The 17,983-nt window shown below is 44.9% G+C and overlaps 1 protein-coding gene across 3 annotated transcripts in view; it reads left to right on the top strand.

The window, feature by feature from the left end:
• MYO5C (myosin VC) overlaps positions 1-17,983 on the top strand; it is a 111,759-nt gene that overhangs the window by 35,579 nt on the left and 58,197 nt on the right. For all 3 annotated transcript variants that reach the window (XM_082444819.1, XM_082444818.1, XM_082444820.1), the window contains 7 exons: positions 2,367-2,632; positions 6,397-6,478; positions 8,731-8,871; positions 10,283-10,408; positions 14,766-14,849; positions 16,680-16,814; positions 17,327-17,424. In XM_082444819.1, the coding sequence (XP_082300945.1) occupies positions 2,367-2,632; positions 6,397-6,478; positions 8,731-8,871; positions 10,283-10,408; positions 14,766-14,849; positions 16,680-16,814; positions 17,327-17,424 (932 nt within the window). The remainder of the gene's footprint in view (positions 1-2,366; positions 2,633-6,396; positions 6,479-8,730; positions 8,872-10,282; positions 10,409-14,765; positions 14,850-16,679; positions 16,815-17,326; positions 17,425-17,983) is intronic.

Below are 17,983 nucleotides of genomic sequence, written 5' to 3'. Positions count from 1 at the left end.
AATGAGGGGTAGGCGGGAGGGAAAGGTGCAGATCATGCAGGGCCTTAAGGGCACTGGATAGTTTTAAGTAGAAAGGACACCTCCTACCTCCTGACACATGCCTGATTCAAACACCAGTGGTGCTCTCTATGGAAATATATTCCCATGTAAGTTTTGTGATGGATTTCTTTATTTAATGGACACAAGATAAGTTTATGTGTGTGTCTCTTTAGCAACAAATGTTATGAATGGTGATTCTTGGTGGGGTATGTGTTTACTTATTCTCAACAATATCCATGTAAAGAGGACAGTCACACAGTTAAAAATTTCTCTGAAATGCAAAATCTTCTTATCGTTAAAGCTTTGTATTAACATGTGTGTCTTAGTCATCTCCGGTTGCCATAACAAAATACCACAGGCTAGGTGGCTTAACAACAGAAATTTATTTTCTCACAGTCCTGGAGGCTGAAAGTCCAAGATCAAGGCGCCAGCATGGTTGAACTCTTGGTGAGGGCCCTCTTCCTAGCTTGCAGACAGCTGCCTTCTTGCTGTGTCCTCACATGGCAGAGGGAGACAGCAATATCTAGTCTCTTTTCTTATAAGGACACTAATCCTATCATGGGGGCCCCATCCACATGACCTCATCTAAACCTAATTACCTCCTAAAGGCCCCACTTCCAAATACCATCACATTGGGGGTTAGGGCTTCAACATATGAGTTTTTCATATGACTGAAACAAACATTCAGTCCATAACAATGTCTACTTTCATGTCTCCAAAACAACGGATGGGAACAATTGTTAATTTTGTACACCTGGTAATTTCTCAGCTCTGGGGCCTGTGGTTTAAGGGGAGAGAGCGCTGAGCAGAAATGAAGGGTGTGTTTTTGGCCTGTTGCCATATGACCAGGAGGTAATTCTCCTCCCTCTCCTCAGATTCCTACATTAAGCGCCCCGCCCCCATCCCCACCAATATCCAGCCCTGACAGAGTCAGTCAGTTCACAAAGGACTGGGAAGTTTGGAGAAAGGTGATGGTAGGCCTGGAATGTGTGTAGGTGTGGTTCTCCCTCTGGATACTGGCTCATTTACCCCAGAAATGGGCTGCTGCACTTTTTCTTCTGAAACTCCCATGACTTCCACCCAACAAATGCCCTTGCTTTGAACTCTGTCCTGTGAAGTTTGTTGTGAAGGTAGTATTTTGGAGGAGGAGTTAAAATTGATAGACTAAAAATCCTTTGTCTATCCATCTTAGGAGACAGATTCCACAAAAAAGATGTCAAATCTTTGTAGAAAATTATCAGTCCTGTAATTTTCAGTCATTTGCATCAAGAACTTGAAATATTGGGCAAATTCAATCGGATGAAGCCAGCTTACTTTTTAAAACTTGCTGCCCCTTTGCATTTCCCCCGGTAGCTGCACCTGTAGCTGAATGTTTTTAACTCAGAAGGTTTGGTTCCTGCTTAGAAGGAAGGAAACCAATGGCTCTGCCAGTTCCCTCCCCCAGGGAGGGAATCAGGCACATTTAAGACAGGCTTCATATTATTGTGATCTTGGTCAGAAGGGATGTGGGTTGGCGGCAGGACTTTATAGGTTGTTATCGCCACCGTCATCTGATGCTTTTTAAATGCAATCATGTGGTTTTTCCCCGATTGGCTGAGATGGTGTCTACAGATCAGCCTGCCTCAGAAGTTCCCCTTCCCGATAGGAATGATGGTGTGCAGTCACATGGGATCACATCTCCTTGCCTAGTGACAAGGACCCCTAGTCCATGCTTCCTGAAGACAAACAGGAGCAGAACTCTCCTTGCCTGCTGGCCAGTGGGGCAGCTCTCCTGCCCAGGCTTGGGAGAGAAATAAGATTCACTTTGTACGTCCAGGAAGAGTTCCCACCACAGCCCTCAAGTTGGCTGGGAAGCTACTTTAGTCCAGGGAGCCCACCATGTTCTCTCTGACAATGACACCTAGGTACCTCCTGGGCCAGACCCCCCGGGCAAATCCCAACAACACAAGGAGGGAGAGGTCGTGAGTGTAGGCTCTGACAGATGGCCTGGATGTGATGCAAAGGGAAGAGAGGCTTCAAGGCTGTGTCCACATGCACAGGAGAGGGGAGAGGATTGCTTCTGTGGCCTAAATCACTACTGACATTCTTTGGCCCAAACGAAAATCCAGATGGGACCAAGCCCAGGACTGCCTGGCATCACCACAGCGGTGCCCTGCCAGGGACCAGGTGCAGGCTGCGTGCCACTGCAGGCCCTCCTGCTTCACTCCCAGACCTGGCTCTGTGTCCTGAGGCCTGGTCGTGCGGAGGCTGAGGGGCCTGGCTGAGTGGGCCAGTGCTGGTTTAGATGGCCCGATGGCCCTGACGGGGCTTGTGTCTTGCTTTTGAAGGAGGACGACAGTCACCTGGAGGTGTTCTGTGAGCTCCTGGGCCTGGAGAGTGGCAGAGTCGCTCAGTGGCTGTGTAATCGCAAGATCATCACAAACTCCGAGACGGTGGTGAAACCCATGACCAGGTCCCAGGCCATCAACGCCAGGGACGCGCTGGCCAAAAAGATCTACGCTCAGCTGTTTGACTTCATTGTGGAGAGAATTAACCAAGCCTTGCAGTTTTCAGGCAAGCAGCACACTTTTATTGGTGTTTTGGACATTTATGGGTAAGAGTCTCTTCAGTGAGCCTGTCTTTCCTCATTTAAATGTCGAATGCCTGTTATTTTTAGATCATTTTGTTCTGGTTGCTCTTTTGTGTTTCACGTGATCAGAAAGATGGTGTTCTCTTTTTTTGCATATATATGGATGTTAGATACAGTCTCCTGGGCTACAGTGTCTTTTTTCTAGGGTATATTAAATAAATTCTAAATCAGTAATGGCCAACATCCAGAGCCACATGCCAGCTACCATGCTGAGTGGTCTCCGTGCACCTTCTTATTCCTCAGACAACCTTACAATTACCCTCGTTTTACAGATGAAACAACTAAGCCTTAGGAAGACTCTTTCACAGTTGCTCTGCTGGTGGGAAAACCCAGCACTGTATGAGGCTCTCACCCACTTCTGTTTCCCTATAGAGGCCCTGTGAGGTGTAGAGCCCTGACATACCTTTCCCATTTGGTAGGGTGAAAATAACAGCCCCAGCGGTCCTGCACCTTGCCCACGCTCACAGGGCCAGAGGTAGACTCAAACCCAGGCCTTTTACCAACCAGCCTCCTCACACCTAAAATCCTCTTCCATTCTTGGATCATGAGGGTCATGTGTTTGCCCCATTCTCCAAGAATTCTAATACATTTGGGGGACCAAGTTCCCACATTGGGGTTTTTTTCTTGCTTCTTTTCATTGCCCAGTCCTGCTTTTCCAGGTCAGACTTGTGCTAAAGACACCTGTAGAACAGCCAAGAAGAGTGAGTGAGGCCTGGCCAGCGTGAGGGGAGTTAGCACCTGGGCTTTTGTTTGTTAGCAACTGGCCTCGGGCACCCAACCCCTTCCCCCTCCCAGGACCAGCCCTGGTTTCTCAGGGGGAGGAGGGGCAGATGGTCCCAGGGAAGGCATCACGGAGTATTGCACCCAGATTGGGGAGTATCCCCCCACACGCCGGGAAAAGCAGCTCACCCTCCCCTTCCCATTTGGAGGGGAGAGCCGGCTCTGCTGGGAGGGCAGACAGAAGGGGCCGCTGAACTTTTTTTTACCCATATAGAGAGAAATAGCTTTTCCCACAGCTATTTAATGTGAGGCTGTGCCTCAGGGGAGTTCCTTGTTTAACTTAGGTTCTAAGTTAATACTGTACGTATGACTCCCAATTAATAGTATCTGTCAACAGTTATAAATTAGTGATACATTGCTGGGGTAGTCTAATAAATTATTTACCTTGTCCATTCAAAAAAAAAGGATTTGAGCAGCCAATAGTCATTTAAGCAGACTTTTACATGGGAATAGTCCTGCTTAACAATAGTCTTTCTCATTGTGGTGGAAATGTGACTGTTATATTTTTTCTATTCTTTTCTGTGTTTTTAAGATGTCTTTAAAATAAATAGCCCTTTATTTTAAGAATATATTATTTCATTCAAGAACAAATATGCATGTGCCAGGAACTATGTCATGTGTGATTGATAAAGAAAATAGACATGGCTTCTGACCTCTAGGGACTTAAATTTTAGTGGAAGGGGCAGGCAGATACTTAGAGGTTGGGATGATTTCTGGGCAGGGAATAAGTAGATGGATGTGCTGCAGGTTAGCAGGGCAGGAAGAAGAGAGGGGGCAGCTGAGAACAGGGAGCAGTGAGTCAGGAGAATGGCAGGCCGGCGTCAGATCCACAGGCTGATAGACCGCTGTCATAAGGAAGTTGAATTTTTGGCTAAGTGGGCAAATCTTTGACAGGAGTAATTGTAAATTTTTAAGAACTTGTTAGAGTAGATTTTAAATTCATATTTTAAAATTAAATTCCTCCTTGGAAATTTAAAAAGTAACATGCTCACTGCCACCCATGAATTCATTTCATCCCTCCAAAAAAATAAACTCTCCTCTTTAAGTAAGAGTGTTACTGTCTGGGGCGAATCCTTTCACACCTTTCTCCAGTATGCTTATGTCTAGGTTAGCCCTTGTGCATGCACACCTGCAGCTGTTGAGAGAACCGAGCTCAGGGTGACCTGGAAATAAGACAGCCTGAAAAGAAAAGTTACCCTCTGTGAAGGCGATTAAAGCCAAAGCTATGAGCCTTGAGATTTCAGCTCGGAAAAACACGGAGGCTTGTGGTTCCCCAGCCAGTCGGGTATTTATGTTCTCTAGACCCAGAGTTGGAAAGGCCTGGGGCTTGGAGTCAGACCGCAGGGAGTGAGCACCGCACCACAGCTGTTGTGTGGCCCCCAGAAAGTCACAGAACCTCTCTGAACCTCAGTTTCGGAGGGGACCTCTCTGGCAGGGTTATTACAAAGGTCAAATGGAAGAGATTGTGAAGATATTTTAAGAACCATAAGGATTGTTCAAATGTGAACAGGAAAACAGTCATTGATGTTTGACATTCCGCCCCTGCCCTAGGAAGTCCAGCCTTTGGCCCCAGCTGCGGGCTGCAGGGCACGATGAGGCCCTTTTGTCTCCCCTCCAGGCCCAGCCGTGGCCTGTCTGCCATGTCCAGGCCGGCAGAGCCTCCGGACCACCCAGGGCGCATGTGGTATGGGGCTGTCAGGACTGTGGGTCCTGCTTCTGTTCCAAGTCACCCTGCAGCTGCCCAGAGGACAGTCCGGGCCCTTCACCTCCCCAGGAATTCTAAACTGAGCCAAACGGGCTCGGTCAAGTGAGATTCCCAGGGGACCCATGGTTGGAGCTGGCAGGAACCTCTCGGGATTAGAGTGATTAAGAACTAAGGCTTTAGACTAAGGCACCAAGAGCTGGGGTCGAATTGCATGTCTGGCACCACATTGCAATGGTCACCATCTCTTCTGACCCTCGTGTGTAACAGTGGGGTCAGGGCAGCTCTTCACCTAGGGCGGTGTTGGGTTAAGTGAGGTGATGACCATCAATGCTATAACACCTAAAGTACTCAGCCTCCTTCTGGCAGGAGCGCTCATCTGGACAGGTGGTGCGTTGGGTGGCCCAGTTTTGCTCAGCCCACATCATAGAGTGGGGTAATTCACCTAAAATCAGGTTTCTGGATTCTCTTGAGAATCAGGTGGCCTCACATCCTGACCTGCATTAATCCACGGCCACAGCTGGCTGGAGCTGAGTAGCAGCTGCCCGTTGGGCAATCCTGGTTATCGTGGGCCCTGCACGGTTCCAGCCTGCCCCCCATTCTGTCGTCTACTGGTCTCCCCTCAGCTTGTGAGTTTGCAGCTCCAGAGACAGACACTGAAAGTCTGAAAATGGAGGTGGGGCTGTCTGCCTTGGACCTAAAGGGGTCTGCTGGGCTATGGGTATCAGATGGCCTTGCCCTTTTCCTCCAAGGACTATGAAAGCACCCCTTGGGAGGCAAAACCGTGCTGCCTCTGCGTGCAGCAAAGAGTGGGGCAACAGGAAGCAGCGTTGCTTTTTCACTGGAAACATAAGTGTTACCGTCAGGTCAGCTCACAGCTCAGTCTGACACGGTTTGTCCTCGGACAAATTTTTCAACTTCTCAGTCTTATAAAATGAGGATAATAATGCTGATGTCAGTGTTATGGTGTGGATTAAATGATATGCCATATTGTACCATGCCTATTTTAATGCCTGCCTCAGGCAGGTGTTTTGTACACCCAAGATGCCTTCCTGGGGCAGCCTGGAAAAAGGTGACTTACAAACTGAATGCTAGGATGTTTAAAACAGAAGCTTTGAGGCATATTTAAAACTTGCAGAAAACATAGAAAACTTTTAAACTGTAAAATCTGTGAAAAAATGCTAACCTGTAAATGAATGTATATATCCTTCAAGTTATATCTTAACTTGTTTAAACTGTATTTCAGTTTCGAAACCTTTGATGCGAACAGCTTTGAACAGTTTTGCATCAATTATGCTAACGAAAAGCTGCAACAGCAGTTTAACCTGGTAAGTGACTTTTCTGCCTTCTTGAAACTAGCTCTCAGCCGTGTGTGTGTGTGTGTGTGTGTGAGAGAGAGAGAGAGAGAGAGAGAGAGAGAGAGAGAGAGAGAGAGAGACATAGAGAGACAGACCATGGAGAGAGGCTCAGTCTAGTTCTTTCCCTCTTCAAATCTTGCTGGATCACTCACATGCTGGGTCACTGCACCATCTTGTGGCCACATCTTGAAACTGCACCTTCCCATCCTATTTCATCTTTGTGGAGCCACTTGCCAACTTCTGTTTCAGTTCATCGCCTGCCATTCTTGGACACCGACCACCGCTCCCTGCAGCCACACCAAACTCCTTAGTTTCCTGAAGGCTCCAGTCTTTGAGAGCCTCAGTATCTGCACTTGCTGCTCTCTCTGCCACAACCCACCTGCCCCTGTCCTTTCCCCATCCTTTCATCTTCACCTGGAGAACTCCTGCTTGTCCTTTGAAATTCAGCTTCTCCCACACAACTCATGAGGAGAAGATAGTGTGACATCACGGAGAGCGTGGGCTTTTGCTCAAACTGAACTGTGTTTGAGTCTCAGCTCTACCACCTCCTTCCTCTGGGACCTTGGGTTCTCTGAGCCTCATTTTTCTCATTTTGAAAGCAGGTCAGTAGTATCTGCCTAATATTCTTGTAAGGAGAAGACCTAACGTTGAATCATACCCAGTAAATGTTTTTCTGCTTTCCTAGTCCTTGCTCCAGAATTAAGTCATGTATAAGCATAAGATTTCACCCTGTTGCAAATTTGTATTCTGTTAACATTCTCAAGGATTCCCTGGAAGTTTAGCATTTAATAACTGCTAAACTGCTAAAGATTTATTCCAAGTGGGTATGCAGCATAACTCACCTGAAGTCGAACTGTATCTGTAGATCCTGCCCCTCCCAGGACTCCAGTGCAATATTCCTCCCCAACACACACATTCACCTCAACCTCAGAATAACTTGTGCAAGACACCTCCTGAAAATAGCATGTCAGAGGCTGCAATTCCATTTTTCTCTTTTTTTTATTCTGCTTTTCCTCCTCTTCCACTTCATCCTCCTCCCCCGCCCCACTTTTTTGGGGGGGCAGGGTTGAGTCATCTATCAATGTGCAGATCCTCCTGGAAGAGGTAAAACCTGAAAATATCAACATAAAAGCCTTAGTGAGCCCTCTGCTAGCTCCAGTCCCATGAATCTGGCCGCTGCTGGACCCCTGCATCTGGGTGGCCTCTGGGAGTTCAGCAGTGACAAAGTGAACCTGCCACCTTCCCTTCTTGGCTCCTTGCCTTCTACGCTCCCTCTTGTGATTAAAGCACCACCCCTGACCCAGTGTCCTGAGCCTCATGTTCATCCCAACCTCTTTGCTCTTGCTCACCTTCCTGGCACAGTGTCCGGCCTCCACAGAACCCCAGGCTGAGTCCTGACTGGGCTTTCTGCCTCCAGTCCTGCCCTCTTCAAAGCCATCCCCACCCCCAAACCAAGTTATCTTTCCAGAACTTAGGTCTCATCATGAACTCCGTGGGTCCTCACTGCCCCTAGGAAAAGGCCACAGGTCTGAGATTCTCTGGGGATACACAGGGGGCTGGTGTGATCTCCCCTCTGCTGTCCTTTGCAGTCCCATCCATTGCCCCCCCCCCATCACTGTTGTGCTGTCTCTGTGGCCTGTACGGGCGCTGTTCATTTCTCAACCACCTATTGGGCTTCTGTGCAATTCCCACTGGGATTCTCCTGTGGGAGCCTTTCTCCTCGTAGCCCGTCCCCCTTCTGCCGCCTGCAGCCAGGATAAGCCTGAGCCAGCCCTCTGGGAAGCCTCCCTGGTACCCTCATGGCCCGAACAAGTAATGTACAAAGCTCCCCAAGTTGTTAGCTTCTCATACTAGCCCCAGAGCCAACATTCTCAGGTGGGCTGGTTCCCACCCGGCCAAAGAGGCTGGGTCTGCCTTGGACAGCAGCAGTGACTGAGCAGGAAGGGGCTCCGGGACCACCCTGAGTGCTAAAGGTGGCAGGCTGGCTCAGGCCTTACACCCCAGGATGTGGGGACCCCCTGCGAGTGGGCTGGAAGATGACAGCTAGACCCACGTTAGGACCTCAGCAGCACTGATCGTGGGTAAGGAAGGTGGCGTGCACCTCAGGGTCTTCCATAAACATTCAAATCAGTCATATATCTACATTTTCCAAATGTTTATGTCCTGTTCTTCAGAAGCCTAATATTCTCTTTTACTTTCTATGTTGACTTCTGGATTTCCAGCATGTCTTTAAACTTGAACAAGAAGAGTATATGAAGGAAGATATTCCTTGGACTCTGATAGATTTTTATGACAACCAAACAGTTATTGACCTGATTGAAGCAAAAATGGGTATTTTGGAGTTACTGGATGAAGAATGCTTGGTAACTTTTTAAAATAATTGTTGTTTTCAACTTCTGAGTAGTAATAGATGAGCATATTGCAAAATGGATTTTTTTTAATGTACATGTAAATTCCTGACGTGTTACTACTTGGTTGGATGTTAATACTGAGACAGCAGTCCATAGCAGGAACCTCAGAGGGCCCGGTGCACCTCCCACCCTCAGCAGGTGTAGCCCACCCTTGGGTAGCATGCATGACCTCTTAGGTCATGTCCAGCAGGGAGGAGCCCTTTGAAGCTGTCCCTAGGTGTATATATAGAGTGGACATGGAAACAGCAAGTGACTACACACCAGTTGTTAATGACTAATAGGAACTGAGTTTTCTCTTACTTCCTGATTCCATGAGTCACCCACTGGGAGGTGCAGCTGAAAAATCAACATCATACAATTGAGAAAAGAGTCTCTAGGAATTTTCCTATTATTATTACCCTCTGGGAGGAACAACTTTACAGTGAGTCAGCCTAGCAGTGTCCTTCGTCAGGCCACAGGAAAAAATAATCCCTAGGACAGTATTCATTTTTTTGGTTTAAAGGTTATATTTTAACGTTTAAACACACATCTTGTTTCTTTTCCAAAGATTAATTTTTACCACCCCCAGCCCCAAATGCTTGTAACGTTGAAGACTTACTGGTATTTTCTCCCTAGAATTCTCAATTCCATGGTTCTTCTCACAGATTAGCCTTTCTGGTGCCACCTATGCTTTAGCCCCTGCAGTGATGTAAGATTAAAAGACAGGCATCAGGGCCAAACATTCTGGACTGATCTACTGGGGGCACGGTGCAGAAGCCAGGGTAACCTCTAGGAATATTTGTACCCACTCTACAGAGTTATCCCCTATATGGAGTATTAGACTCACAGAGTTCAGGCTGAATATAATCGATAGCTTCACAATCACCGGTATCAAGAACAAGTTTTGCAACCAGCTTAGTTTAAGTAGGTAAGATCTTAGTTCAAGGAGGTAGTTATTAACTAGGCAGTAAAACAAAAGAAAAACTATCTTCCTGAGGCAGGGGGTGGGAAGGACTACATTTGGGTTCTAATCTTCCCCCATTCAACCAAGAATAAAAATCATGTTCACATAATTTTGGGGGGAAGAAATGTTAAAATACTGCCAATTTTGCAAATAAAATCCTTCATTCTTACGTCATTATACGACCGTTTCCTTTTCATCGATAACATTTTGATCTTCTAAAAGAGCATTGATACGTCCATTTAAATATCACTCTAAAGAATAAGATCAAAGACAGATTTATGCCGAGAGCTGCATTTGAAACAGAAGCCTGTCATGTAGAGCAGTTCACTCTGAGGTGCAACTCATCTTGGTTTCTTAGAATTAGCGCTTTTCCTCCCCTCTGTTTTCTTACTTGCTATTTGGTTGGCTTTTCTCTTCCAGTTACCACATGGGACTGATGAAAACTGGCTTCAAAAGCTGTATAATAATTTTGTCAACAAGAACTCTTTGTTTGAAAAACCCAGAATGTCAAACACATCCTTTATCATCCAGCACTTTGCTGATAAGGTACAGTGAGAGTCTGGAGCAGTGCTATCTGCCCCTGGCCCACAGCTGTCTCCTGGGAGGAGCAAGCAGGCCAGGGACTTTGCTGGTCAGAACCATCATGCTTATTTAGCACGTAGCTTTGATGAAGGATACCTGTGTGTATGCGTGCTTGTGTGAGCGTAACAGTTCTTAATTTGTCTTTAGCGCAAAATATATGCGTTTCAGTTGTACTGCTTTAAAGATAAACGTGTTGCCAATGGACCTCATTTCTGATTTGGGGCTTATTGTGAGTTCATTAACCTTTTTTTTTTAAATTTATTTTTATTTATTTTTTTCATTAACCTTTTATCAGTTTATTTTCTCCGTGAAATTGCTATAATCAAGACAGCATAGTTGTTTCCTACATTGAAAGGAATATCTTTTTGCTGACCCTTTCCTTTCTTATTGTCATAATATATTTTTACATTGGTAACAGAGACTGACTCAAGATGATGGGTTTTCTCTTTTTTTTTTTTTTTTGTTTTTTTTGTTTTGTTTTGTTTTTGTTTCCAATATGATTTATTTTTTTTTTTTAATTTTTTTTAAACATCGTTATTGAAGTATAATTGCTTCACAATGGTGTATTAGTTTCTGCTTTATAACAAAGTGAATCAGCTACACATATACACACGTTCCCATATCTCCTCCCTCCTGCATCTCCCTCCCTCCCACCCTCCCCATCCCACCCCGATGGGTTTTCTAAGTGATCTTTATTTTCTTTATATGTCTCCAATTTCTTATGAAAAAAATGTTTAGTGAAAAAAAAAAAAATTTTTTTAATGAAATTACAGAAAGCTTAGGAAACGGAAGGAAAAAAAAAAAAGAAAATGTACCACAACCACCTGCCCTAAACATGCTTTCTCATCTTGCTTTCCTTCCGTAAGGAAACTCCTGCCCTCTGTGTTATTGCCGGGTTGAGTGTTACTCCAGTGGCTTGGCCAGCGCCTGGGGATCACGGGGACAGCCTGTGCTTGCCTGTCCTAGAGGCTGTTGCTGGGGGTCGGTCTGCTGGTTGTGCCTGAGTGACCACGGGGACAGTGGAGGGACAGCCAGCCAGACAGCTACAATCACCTTTGTGGGCCAGAGGAGCAGAGTTAAACGTGATCGCCTTTTAGCGCTTAGAGTTTTTCAGATAGGCTCCTGAAGAGATGCACATGAAATGAGTGTTGATATATCAAGTTCTAGTTTCTAGTTGTGGTCCTTTTATAATTTCACAGTTGTGATCCCAAGGGAAAAAAAAAGGATCAGACTTCATGTAAAGCACATATGGGATTTACTTCAAGAGACCCTCTCTATAGTACATGGTGTCTGTACGTTCAATTCTTGTCACTTGGCACTTCCAAGAAGACCCTCTTAAAAGAACTAACAGTGCAGCATTCTGTGTGTACTATGGATTGGTGAGAAGAAACCATACACACCGTAGGGTCAGCTTAGGTTCTCAATTTCATTAGCCAAGGAAATAAAATTGTTTTGAGAGCGAGGCAGCTGTGCTTAGATGCAGAAAATCAGCACACTTTGCCATGGTCCCCAGTGCCCCCAACAGAGGCACTCAGGTACCTGCGACCCTGTCCCTGCAGACAGTCTCCTGGGATCGGGAAGGCTCTATATTTGTCACACCTTTGCTCGTTTGTACTAGTGGCTCACACACCAGCCTGGAAGAATTTATACAACAGTCCATGTGCTGTACTCACAAGGGCGTGTTTCCAGACAGCCAGCGTTCCTGGTTCATAACCCGAACTGTGCACCAGGAAGGACACTTTCCTACCCAGGGGACAAAGCAGAGTCCTTGCCCTGGGGTCCCTGAACACCCTCTCTGCCTCCATATTCCAGCACCCCTGAAAGCCTGTTTGTTCACAGTTTGTAAATTTTTATTTTTTTATTTATGAAGAATATATATCACATTTTAAAATATATAGTCCAGAGATTTGGCTATTGTAACTAGTGCTGCAGAGGACATAGGGGTGCATGTATCTTTTTGAATTCGTGTTTTTGTTTTCTTCAGATATATACCCAGGAGTGGAATTGCTGGATCAAATGTTAGTTCTATGTTTGAGGACTCTCTATACTATTTTCCACAGTGGCTGCACCAATTTACATTCCCACCAACAGTGCAGGAGGGTCCCCTTTTCTCCACACCCTCACCAACACTTGTTATGTGTGGTCTTGTTGACTTTATCCATTCTGACAGGCGTGAGGTGATATCTCTTTGTGGTTTTGGTTTGCATTTGCTTGATGATTAATGATGTTGAGCATCTTTTCATGTGCCTGTTGGCTATCTGTCTTCTTTGGAAAAATGTTTATTCAGATCCTCTGTCCATTTTTTAATAGGATTGTTTCTTTTTTTAGAGATGAGTTGTAGGAGTTCTTAATATATTTTGGATATTAATCCCTTATTAGATATATCATTTGCAAATAATTTCTCTCATTCAATAGGTGGCCTTTTCGTTTTGTTGATAGTTTCCTTCACTGTGCAAAAGCTTTTTAGTTTGATGCAGTCCCATTTGTTTATTTTTGCTTTTGTTTCCCTTGCCTGAGGAGACATTTATGAAAAAGTATTACTAAGACCGATGTCAAAGAGCGTACTGCCTATGTTTTCTTTTAGAAGTTTTATGATTTCAGGTCTTACATTTAACTCTTTAATCCTGTCTGGAAACACGCCCTTGTGAGTACAGCACATGGACTGTTGTATAAATTCTTCCAGGCTGGTGTGTGAGCCACTAGTATAAACGAGCAAAGGTGTAACAAATATAGAGCCTTCCCGATCCCAGGAGACTGTCTGCAGGGACAGGGTCGCAGGTACCTGAGTGCCTCTGTTGGGGGCACCGGGGGCCATGGCAAAGTGTGCTGATTTTCTGCATCTAAGCACAGCTGCCTCGCTCTCAAAACAATTTTATTTCCTTGGCTAATGAAATTGAGAACCTAAGCTGACCCTACGGTGTGTATGGTTTCTTCTCACCAATCCATAGTACACACAGAATGCTGCACTGTTAGTTCTTTTAAGAGGGTCTTCTTGGAAGTGCCAGGTGACAAGAATTAAACGTACAGAAACCAGGTACTATAGAGAGGGTCTCTTGAAGTAAATCCCATATGTGCTTTACATGAAGTCTGATCCTTTTTTTTCCCTTGGGATCACAACTGTGAAATTATAAAGGACCACAACTAGAAACTAGAACTTGATATATCATCACTCATTTCATGTGCATCTCTTCAGGAGCCTATCTGAAAAACTCTAAGCACTAAAAGGCGATCACATTTAACTCTTTAATATTTATTTATTTATTTATTTGGCTGTGCCAGGTCTTAGTTGCGGCAGGCCGGCTCCTTAGTTGTGGCATGCGAACTGTTAGTTGCAGCATGCATGTGGAATCTAGTTCCCTGACCAGGGATTGAACCCAGGCCCCCTGCATTGGGAGCACGGAGTCTTAACCACTGCGCCACCAGGGAAGTCCCTGAAATTTATTTTTGTGCATGGTGTGGGAGTAGTCCAGTTTGATTCTTTTCGTGTAGCTGTCTAGTTTTCCTGGCACCACTTATTGAAGAGGCTGTCTTTTCCCCATTATATACTCTTGCCTCCTTTGTCGTAGATTAATTGCCCTTAAAAGTGTGGGTTCTTTTCTGGGCTCTCTGTTCTGTTCTATTGATTTATGTGTCTGTCTTTATGCCAGTACAATACTGTTTTGATGACTGTAGCTTTGTGATTAGCCAGAGATTTGCATGTTTAAGCAGCCACCCTGGATATGTTGTTTGAGGGATTTGAGAAGCCTTCTGAATTAGAAAGGGCTGCATAGAGGGTTTTTCTAAGCCAAATTCAATCAGGGCAAACACTGACCCACTCTAAACCTGACTCTAAGGGTTTTGTGGTCCTGGAAGGTTTTGTGATCAGCTGGTCAGGTTTTCTTTCCTTTCTACCGCATTAATGCTGATTCAGGAAAACATTTCTGTTTGAACTCAAAGGACACCACTGAGCTTTTTTCCTCCTCCTGGTGGCTTCAAAGGCAAAGGGAACCCTAAGCCAGGTCTTCTTGTATTAGCTGCACATGTTACAGGGAACAATCAGTCACCTGTGGCCAGTGGGAACTAATGGGTGAGTGTAGAGTGACCAGCGGCCAGTGAGAAGTCCAGGCAGTGGGGGAGCCTGGCGCTTTGCATCAGATGACGTATTCCCAGCTTTCTAAGCTTTCTGTATTGGCGTTGCTGTGACAAACAGAAACTGAGTCTCTTTTTAAAACATTGCCTTTATAGCCCCTTCATTAATCTTTCTTTAAAAAGAAAAGAAACCTGTGGTACTTAGACGCTGTCTGCATTTGCCTCTTTGGAACTAATTCCTTTCTTTGCATAGGTAGAGTATAAATGTGAAGGTTTCCTTGAGAAGAACAGAGACACCGTCTATGACATGCTGGTTGAAATCCTGAGAGCCAGCAAGGTTTGTAAAGTCCTAAGAGGTAGTTAATGTTATTCATTGTGTACTTGACGTGGATCTAGCTGTGTTTCAGGAAAGAGTAAGAAGTGTGTGTGTGTGTTAACTGTCTTGTAGCAACGAATTGTAGCTCCTACATACAAAAAATGACTATTTTGGAATTGGCACTAAAATATGTTTCTAGCTTCTGAAAGCATGCAAATTTCCACTATATGCAAAATCAGAAATCAAATATGCAGATGACAGAGACGAAGAACAGATAATACAATCATTTAAAGAATCATAATTCACATGTTATTCATTCACTCACTTATACAGCACTTATCATGTGCCAAGCACTGTCCTAGATTCTGGGGATGCAGCAGTGAACAGGGCAGACAGGGTTCCTGCCCTCATGGAGCTCACATCCCAGAGGGAGCAACATACCTTACACGTGAAAGCAAGCAATGGTAGGTAGTGCTAAGTAAGTGCTCAGGGAAAACCAAAGCAAGGCGGAGTGCTGCTCTGCATATGTGAGCTCCTTGAATCCATGGTTCTGTATGATGAAGTGTCACCGTAAGAGTGACTTCTGGCTTTTTCTTTTCCTCCTTAAACATTTCTTTCAGTTTAAGAATTTTAAGAATTTGAATTCTTAAAATATGAGAAAAAGGATATTTCATACACAGTCCTTCATTTTTTGTGAAGATTTGGTTATCATATTTATTTTCCTTCTTTTAGAAGGTCCCCAGTCCTTTGCTGATGCTCAAGTATTTTTTTTCTCTTTTTTTTAAATTTTATTTTATTGGAGTATAATTGCTTTACAATGTTGTGTTAGTTTCTGCTGCACAGTGAAGTGAATCAGCTATAAGTATACATATATCCCCTCCCTCTTAGACCTCCCTCCCCACCCATCCCACCCATCTACGTCATCACAGAGCACCAGATGCTCAAGTATTTTGACAGTTTCCCAAATGAGCCTGAGCACTTCCCACTAATGGTCATAAGTAAATCACAGGCCATGGCAACCTCAGTTATTAAAATTGATTTATGACAGAAATAGCCTGTATTTGTGTACAAAATTAGTTGACGTATTTCACCAATTGTTTACCTGGGGTCCAGTCTGGAAGAGGGACACAGATCGTGGTGAAGCACAGATGGGTCTCTGCACTAAGCCCACAAGCTGTCAGAGGCCTGGGAATTTCAGATTCACTTGTTCCATAGGAGCTACAGGATGCATCAGGCAGAAATTCTCCCCCAAAGAAGATTCTCAATGTCTGATTTAAAAGAAGAAAATATGAGGTCTTCTCCAAGAGGGAAGATAAGACATTTGAAGAAATAAGTGATGCAAGGTAGAAAGTAGTGAGTGTCTTAAAAGAGGTACAGATCAAAGATTAAGATAACTCAGAGGAAGTTGGGATTAATTCACGCTGGGACACCAGGGAAGTTATTGTGAAGGGTGTGGGGCTAGAAAATATTATAATAACACCTTGAGTAATGGGTAGGGTTTGGATCTACAGGGATGAGAACGTGGGGTTAGGAGGGAGGAGATTCCAAGTGCAGAAGCAACGTGAGCCAAGGCACAGAAGGAGGAAGAGTAAATGCTTCTCCTATTCTGACACTTGGAGTGATACCCACTACACACATTCACATGGTTTCCTTTCTGCTCCCATTCCTGGGAAAGAAACCGTCAGTCATCCCAAGCGAGGACGACCCCCTTGTGGAACTGAGATTTGGCCAAGATTGTTACTTTACCCCCCACTGGTTTAGACGGGGTTGTTGTGACCATTTCCTTGATTGTTCCAGCTGAGGACTGTGGGCAAATACTTTTGACATTGAAACCCTCTTTGTTCTTCCCAGTTTCATCTCTGTGCCAACTTTTTTCAAGAAAATCCGGTTCCTTCTTCACCTTTCGGTTCAGCGATCACAGTTAAATCTGCAAAGCCAGTCATCAAGCCGAACAACAAGCATTTCCGGAGCACCGTGGGGAGCAAGGTACTGAGAGAGTTTTCTGAGGGCGAGGGGGCTGAGGGCGGGGAGCCAGGGGTGGGTGGGACCCATTCCGGGCCTGGACACGGGCACTGGGTTTCTTCAAATCTATTAATATAAACGCACATGCAAAGAAAAGTAGTCGTTCATCATCATAGTGCCTCAACCTCTAAGGCTACACACATCTGAGCAAACCTTATGTTTGCACAAGTAACCCGAGTCACTAAAGTCCTTTGCTGTTTGGGAGTATTGGACGGAGAACTGCTCTGTCCACAAGAGCAGGATATGCTGATAAACCCAGTCACAGACTAAAACCTTTCATAATAGATGTTTATGCATGAAGTTAACTTTTCCTCTTCTTGAGTAACTTATCAAGGTTGGACCTTCTTTTTTTTTTTAAACATCTTTATTGGAGTATAATTGCTTTACAATACGATGGGACCTTTTTTTTTTCCTTTTAACCTGGATCTAAGCATTAAATTTCAGCACGATATTTGTCACCTGACCTTGTTTCCTAGTTCCGCAGCTCTCTGTACTTGCTCATGGAGACCCTCAATGCCACCATGCCCCACTACGTTCGATGCATCAAACCAAATGATGAGAAATTGCCCTTTGAGTAAGTGTTCTTCTGCAACAGAGGGGGGAAGAAACACCGAGGAAATGGTTTCTGTCGTGATGTTGGAGAATTTGCTTGCAATTGTCGTGAACTTCACTGTTTCTGGGTTTTTAAATGATTCAAAACAAGCCTGCCCTCTACATATAATGTTAGCACAACCCCTCTGGCTAAGCCGTCTCATCTCCGGGATTAAGCAAAAGGGTTAGATTTGAAAGAATTATTCTACAGCTAAAGCTTACGCAACTGAGAAAGCCAGAACATTTTCCTTGACAGTAAGAAGTTGTATGTGTTTGCAGGAGAAATGCTGTAGAGGGGTCTGAAGTTTTGTCTTCCAATGTGCCATGAGGCCTTACTTAGACTTGTTCTCTGGGGCCCCAGGGAGAAGGCCCAGAGCCACGAGTGGAAGCTGTAGAGAGCCTCTTAGCTGACTCCACCTGAGAGGTGTCTAAGGCAGTGGTCTGCCTGGAGGTGGTGACTGTGTCTGTGTGTCCTCAGAGGGTCAGGCCTAAGCCAGAGGGCCACCTGTGGGGTGTCTTATAAAGGGAACTCAGCAACAAGT

Source organism: Balaenoptera physalus, assembly GCF_965194825.1.
Source record: "Balaenoptera physalus genome assembly, chromosome: 2".
NCBI classification, from domain to species: Eukaryota; Metazoa; Chordata; class Mammalia; order Artiodactyla; family Balaenopteridae; genus Balaenoptera; species Balaenoptera physalus.
This window is presented reverse-complemented; position numbering and strand designations above follow the sequence as displayed.